The sequence below is a fragment of the Siniperca chuatsi genome, linkage group LG13, assembly GCF_020085105.1.
Source record: "Siniperca chuatsi isolate FFG_IHB_CAS linkage group LG13, ASM2008510v1, whole genome shotgun sequence".
Classification (NCBI taxonomy): Eukaryota; Metazoa; Chordata; class Actinopteri; order Centrarchiformes; family Sinipercidae; genus Siniperca; species Siniperca chuatsi.
The window spans coordinates 9,511,465-9,519,116 of NC_058054.1; the positions used below are offsets into that span (position 1 = coordinate 9,511,465).

Below are 7,652 nucleotides of genomic sequence, written 5' to 3' on the forward strand. Positions count from 1 at the left end.
CTGTGGACTTAACACCTCTCTGACCTAAACCTCTGTGCCTAACACAGAACCAATGAGGCTCTGGATATTAAGCTCGTAGGACTCATGATCACCTAATTACAGAGGATCTGTTTAAAATATTCTCCTGTTGTGGACTGAAGCCAAATTGTCCAACTTTACGAAGTTATTGTAAAATGGACAATTCCAAATCGGATATCTGGTTGGTTTAGTGACTTTAGACTCATTGTAATACACATACGGACCTGAAGCTTTTTGCCAAAATTTGTCAAAATAAACTATTTCTGTGTCATGCTATCCCCCCTCCTCAAAGATCTGGAAATCCATCAGAAGTAGAATATTTAGCCATAGTTTTGTAAATCCACAAATGAATGCAAGACATTGAGCAAAGCGCAAAGACATGGGTTGTGCTGCAGGGGTGGTTTGAAAGCTTTATATGGACATTTTTATTTTTCATCCTGAAACCTTGTCACCATTGGAAATCCAAGCTGCCCATAGTTGCTAATCTCCATCAATAAGAAAACTACAGCCCTTTTAAAACCACCATTCAAGTCTACATGTGGTGAAAATATTATACTTTTTGGTGGCCTAATGTTCTTTTTTCTGTTAAGGCCATATCAGTGTAAACATTGGACCTTTGACCTGTTAAGTGTCTTTGCTCTCTGTTTTATTGTTTTACAACATTGAAACCAAGTGGATTTAGTCAGATTTTTTATTTGGATAAACATTTTGATTTCAATTGGAAAAAAGTCTACAACTACAAACATAAAACACAAAATACTTGATTGCATAAGTATTGACACCCCTCCAACCAATATTTATTAGAGGCACCTTTTCATGGCAGTTACAGCCTTGTGTCTATGTGGATGGGATGAGAGAGACTACTATGTCAAGATGGAGTGGCATTGTGGTCCAGTAGCAATGATAGAAATAGAGCAATTAATTTTCTAATTGTAATTACAGCAGGGTTATACTTTGGACTACACTTAAAATTATTTGCCATTGGAGTTTTTGTTATGGTTTTGGTTTTGTGTATAGTTATTTCCTGTTTTATTTTGAAATACTCTTCTCTCCTCATGTGTCTTGTAGGTTTACTTTACCTGTCTTTGTGTGGTTTTCCCTCCAGTTTTGATATCTGCCCAGCCCGGATTAGTTGCACCTGTGTCTTGTTATCTCCCCTCAATAAAATATTTAGTCCATGTGTCTGCCCTTTCGCAGTTGTCAGGTCGTCTGTGTTTGCTCCGAGTCCTGTTCTAAGCAAGTTCTAAGATGGTGAACATGGTATAAACATTATACCTGCTTAACATCGGAATGTGAGCATATTAGCATGCACAGCCTCTCAGTAATGCTAGCATGGCTGCAGACTCTTAGACGTCTTGTTAATTTTCCATTTTCAAACATGAAAATGAATTTTATATATTAATTCTATTCATCTTCATTTTACAGTACATCATGCGTACACAAATGGCAATAATTTGAGTTATTTTGTCTTAAAACTGGCAGTTGTGGACTTCCATAGAATGAGCAACCAAGGGCAAAAGATGAAGCCTGAACAAGCCTGGTTTTATTTGAGCATGAGCAACATAAAGAATATTATTATTATGTTTATTACACATAAATTACTCAGCAACATTTTCTCTGAGAAAATACAAACTATATAGAACCTTATAGTGCATTTTACTACTGTATTATACTTCCAGGTATTACACATTGTCTAGTTGCTGTCTATTTCAAAGTAAACACTAACCATTTGCACATGACTTAAGGGAAAGGCAAAAACACAAAGGTGATGATTAATCTAGTAAAGCAATTGTGTTGAAAAACTTGTCAAAGAAAATAACTGGACTTTCCCACCTATCAACCATACTGTACTGTCTATACTGTGGTGACTGGACTTCATGCATTAAGACTGTTAGAGGAATAATTTTAAAGTTGATCGTTTTTCCCTCACTACCACTAGACTGAGGAGAATGTGAGCATTTTTTATTTCGCTTCTCATAATACTTGCTTGTTACTTCCATAGACAGGTTTTTACGTAATGTTATTGTCACTTTTAAAGTCTCTTAATTTTAACTATTGATTCATTTTCATAATATTAACCTGCTTTCATGTTGTATATTCTAGCTTTTATGTCTTTTGACAAACTTTGTAAACTCTATTTGGATTAATATCTTAATAGTCCTTGTCCTATTAATGCTAGATGTAAGAGATCTGTCTTTTTCTGCAGTCTATACTGTTTGTTGGGACTAAATAGGAAAGAGATGCTGCCAAGCACCAATTACCTTTCTGAGTTGGACTCAGTAGAGGTTACAGAACCCCAAGAAATCAAAACATACGACAAATGTAATAAGCCCTCGGGTCTTGTGTCTTCATCCCAGAATGGATCTAATGTTATGGCTTTTCTCAAGAGAAATGCTTTTGTTGCTCTCACAATGGCTGCTGTTGCATCAGGTAAGTGGTTTTCAAACACACTGTACTTTATTCTCCCATGAAGCCTGAAAATTGTTTTTTAATCTACCATACCATTGCGAAGACAAATTGCAACCTGCTGCTTGTTTTGTATTAATATGTTACTTCTCCACCACTGCTCTGTGTATTGGCTCTTTTGCATTTGAACTCACCCTTTGATAGACACACTGACTTCCTGCTTTTTGTTTATGTTTCTCTGAGGTATTGGCCTGGGCCTTGCTCTGCAACACATTAATATGTCAGCCAGGAATATACAATATTTAACCTTTCCTGGAGAGATGATGATGAGGATCCTGCAGATGTTGGTGCTTCCGTTAATCATTTCCAGTCTGATTACAGGTTAGATCCACACTTTTTTCAGGTATGAGTTTCAGTCAATCAATAAAGAAATGGTTTGACCCACATTACACATAGTAGTAGATAATCAATGACCACACTACTGGCTGGTGCAAGCATTACTCAGCTTTAATAAAAGTCTGTGTGTAGAGCTGAGGCTCACAAACTGAGTCTGAAATCTCCTAAATTGCCACTATATAGAGGATAAACTCATTTAATTTAGGTATCAACATGGCTTTTCATCCAGCACCACTCTCAAACCAAACTTTACATGTTTTGTCCCATTTGTGGTGAGGATCTACAGTAAGAATGGCAATGTTGTTTCCCCATTATTCACCTGGTCTGTAATAAACATTACAGCCTCATGGGGCCACTATAGACTTCTGCTTATAGTTTACCCAGAAAAGATATAATGACTAAAATGCTTTCAACACTTAACATGAAGTTTTCAATTAGTGTGCAGTAAAATTGTTGATTCTTCTTACATAACAAACCCTGAAACATCTGATGAGCTTGAGTTTACATAATAGACAAGGTTCGGTTTAATTAATCATAATATCAATTATTATTACAGCCACATCTTTTTATTTCAGGAATGTCATCTGTGGACAGGAAGGCATATGGGAAAATTGGGCTAAGGGCCTTCAGCTATTACATGGTCACCACACTTATTGCTGCATTTACTGGCATTGCCCTTGCTGTTCTTATCCAACCAGGCAAATCATCCAGGACTGCCTCAGTGTCCTCTAGTGGTAATGCAGAGGCTGTGCAGACTGTGGATTCCTTTCTAGATCTAATCAGGTGTGTATAAAAATCTTCCTGAGAAACTGAACAGTAGTAGTATAAATTACAGACAACATGAAATGATACAGTTGGCAGTTAAAACTGTTTGTTTTTGATTTATAGAAACATGATTCCCTCAAATCTGGTGGAAGCTTGTTTCAGAAAGGTAAGATCTGCAATGGCTATGAATTGTTTTTATAATTTTACTGACACTGTTTCATACTTCAATGATTGAACAGTTGCTTATGCTTTTTATCTAGTATAAAACAGTTTATTCCAGGAGTGTTTCTACAGGAAAGAGTCTCGATGTCATCAATATGACCAGTGAAAACAGTGAGATTCCTTTTTTTGTTCTATTCCTGTAAATCGAGTTGAATGTTTGTCTAACCCTGTGTCCCTTATGTTGCATTAATATGTCGTCTGCCTGATCTTCATTATTGTTGTTACTTTGTCACTACACCACCTACTCTTAACAACATTCCTGGGACCCCCATAGATGACAGAGTACCAATTCCAGGCATCTCAAACGGAGTCAATATTTTGGGTCTATTGGTCTTCTCTGTTGCCTTTGGCCTCATTCTAGGCAGTATGGATACTGAGGGAAAACCTCTGAGGGATTTCTTTGACTGCTTGAATAAAGCCATTATGCATCTGGTCAACATAGTCATCTGGTAAGCACAGGAGGCTATCATGAAGATGAACTGACTGACTCCCTCTACATTGAGCCTCTATCATTGCCTCTCCTCTGCTGTGTCTCACCTCTGTATCACAGGTATTCTCCAGTGGGAATCCTCTTCCTGCTGGCAGGACAGATTGTGAAGATGACAGATGTTGGAGAGATAGGTCACGAAGTTGCCATGTATACTCTCACTGTGATCACTGGCCTGCTAATCCACAGCTTCCTCACCCTTCCCCTCATCTATTTCCTGGTCAGACGTAAGAATCCCTTCAAGTTTATGGGTGGTCTACTCCAGGTTCTTACCACCGCCTTTGGGACTTCATCCAGGTGAGCCAGAGTCTTGATATTAAATATTGCAGACACATGAACATTGGTGGAATGTCACCTTTCTTCACATACTATATGGGGTTTTTTTCACAGCTCTGCAACTCTACCTGTTACCTTCCACTGTATGGAGGAAAATCACAACATGGACAATCAAGTGACACGCTTCATGCTCCCTATTGGGGCCACAATGAACATGGATGGTGCAGCGCTCTATGAAGCTGTAGCTGCTTTATTCATTGCCCAGGTTAATAATATGGAGTTTAACCTGGGTCAAATCATTGTCCTCAGGTACCCTCAAAACACGTTTAGAAATTCATGTCTTGAGAAGCTCAGACTGATAAAATATTTTTTTTAATTAATCCATTAACTAATTTCCATGAGTACCAAAGACTTTGCAGATGAAGAGATGGAAAAGTACAGCCCTTACATAAGACTAGTTCCCATAGAGTTGAGTGGGGTTTTTTTTCAATGCTTAAACAAAGATGGAAACTGTCAGATCCACAAACAACAGTGGTCGAGCCCACTGTTAATGGGTTGTGCCTGTTTTCTTATACACTAACAAGGATTACATCACATAACCATCACTGTTTCTCCTGTTCAGTTTGATTGTCACAGCTGCAAGCACTGGTGCAGCAGGCATCCCACAGGCTGGCATGGTATCCATGGTGATTGTGTTGGCATCTGCTGGACTGCCAACTGAAGACATATCACTGCTCATGATTGTTGACTGGATTCTGTAAGTGCACATGCAACCAATATGTGTGGACATTTTGATCATTTGATCTTCACTTCATCAAAGGGCTGTTTGAGGTTTTAGAGTTTAAGGTTAGGGTAAAGGTTGGGGATAGGCATGAAGTTAACGGTTAGAGTTAGAGGTTAGCGAGTACATTACATCAGTGAGGGTCTTTACAAGTAGAAAAATACAAAGGTATTGAATGGAATGGAAAGAATTCCAAAACTATGAGAACATTATCAACTAATCCAGTGAATATTATTATTGATTTCACTTGTAACATGGTTAACTTTCACCCTAAAAGTATCCTGTAACTTCACTAAACTTGTTTGTAATTGTGGTCAAGTCACACTCAAGTTCCTACTATAACCTCAGATCTTCTTGTTTGTTGATAGGGATCGTCTAAGGACTGCCACCAATGTGCTGGGTGACTGTATCGGTGTGGGTGTAGTGCAGCATCTGTCCAGACATGAGCTACAGAGCTTTCAGCTCTGTGCTTCATGAGGCTTGACAGCATCTATTTCCAAAGGCTAAGATTCATGTGATGTGTTATTGTTGAATGATAACAAAATTTTGTCTTTGTTAAATTAATGAGGTGAATTTTACAGTTGTTTTTTCAGTATACAGTTGTAGTCGATCCTCATTTAGCTCATAATATGGACAGTTATTATTTTAGCTCTTCAGAAAAACAGTGAGAAAAAAATCTGCGGCTTGTAGTTGTTAGTAGAACAGAGGTTAGGAAGGAGGATTAGCTGCCTCTACTCCTGCTGGTATCAGGAGGAGTGATACGTTTTGGAGACATAACCCTCAGCAGGAGGAATTAACAGCACACTTCCTGCAGCGTTGCAGTTTAAGCTTGAAGAATAAAATGGTGGAGTTCTATGTACAGTATGTTAGATACGAAATGTTAAACGTTAACATTTTTTTGGGGACAAAACTGATAAAATTAGTACAGGCTGACAGTATTTGGAAATAGAGTATACATGTTATTAATTAAAATAGCCAATTTGTGCCTGTACACTGTAACTGGTGTTTTCTTGGGTTTGTTTTCAGTCTGATTTTGCTCCAATAATGCTTACAGTACATTTCATGATAAAACATTTTACTGCCATTATTCCCTGGTGACAAAATTCCTATAAAATATGCTTACTTTCTGGAGGTACAGTACAGTATGCTTTGTAGATTGTGGCAAATAAGATTTGTCACATTTGTCACATGCCTTAGGCTGGGTAAGTGTATTTTTGTTTTTTGTTTTTTAAGATTTAGAGAGAAATTGGTCCTGTAACCCCATTAGTAACATCAACTACTATCCTACGCTCTTAAATTTTATTCTCAACTAGTCTACAGGACTTTGTGGAAACAGTGTAGGAGTTAGGGCGCTAAATATACTAAACCTGTAAAATATAACACAGGCTTTACATGCGGTTATCAAGAGGTCAATCCAACCCATGTATCTTAAACATGATGAGTAGATCAGCACATTATTTCCTTCCTTGTAATGTTGCAGATGTGTCTTTCATAAGAAGCACACTACCACCATCTGGTGGCAGGAAAGTCAACATGCAAGACAAGAAAAATATCTCAGTGACCCAGTTGCATATGGGCAATGCATATAAATACATATAGAACTGTTTAATATTTTATTATACTACACATTATGAAAGTAAACACAATAAAATGTGGGCCTGAAACTGAAACATGATTGTGTTTTGTGTTTTCTCTGCAAAAAGCTGCAGGAGTGAACAGTTATTAAGGGAAATTAAACAGAACATTAAAAGATCATTTCACCTCACTGGCTTTTGGAAAAGGACTCAGAGATCTTTAGATAGCCAAGTACTCAAAACAAGATAAGCCACAATTTAAAGCTAGACAAGCCTGTCATGATAATAAGATAGAAAAACCTTGGCAACTATTCATTTATTTATTACAGTTAGTGAAGTAAAACAATGTTGGGATGTTCTTCAACACCTAAAGCTATCTTCTCTAAATTTAGCATGTCCCAACTGCATCAGATCTGTGGGAAAACAAGTGGTTTAGTCACAAGTCTGGACATGTTTTGCAGTATTTCAGTGCTGTGCAAAGTAGCGTTATTAATAGAAAACTGTAAACACACCCGAAATGCATTTTTCTGCCAAACAGACAATGGCAGGAGAAGAATAGGAAACTGTGGCTGCGATGAGTGCAGTGTCAGAGAGATGCCACTGACATCGCCCAGAGCTCAGTGCAGCTGTGGGCAGAGCAGGAGGGGGGGGGCATTACAGCTAGCAAGCAAGAGAAAAGGAGGGGAATTCATGTGGAGGAGGGGTTTCGTCAGGAGTGAGAGAGCTT

At 38.0% G+C, this 7,652-nt stretch overlaps 1 protein-coding gene across 1 annotated transcript; it reads left to right on the forward strand.

Moving 5' to 3' along the window:
* The first annotated feature begins 2,224 nt into the window (after positions 1-2,224).
* On the forward strand, positions 2,225-7,418 carry LOC122886744 (excitatory amino acid transporter 1-like). The gene is made up of 10 exons (XM_044219298.1): positions 2,225-2,448; positions 2,668-2,805; positions 3,396-3,603; positions 3,709-3,751; positions 3,846-3,918; positions 4,082-4,256; positions 4,358-4,591; positions 4,685-4,879; positions 5,193-5,327; positions 5,720-7,418. The coding sequence occupies exons 1-10, from the start codon at positions 2,259-2,261 to the stop codon at positions 5,826-5,828; spliced, it is 1,500 nt and encodes a 499-aa protein (XP_044075233.1). The 5' UTR covers positions 2,225-2,258; the 3' UTR covers positions 5,829-7,418.
* Positions 7,419-7,652: the final 234 nt, after the last annotated feature.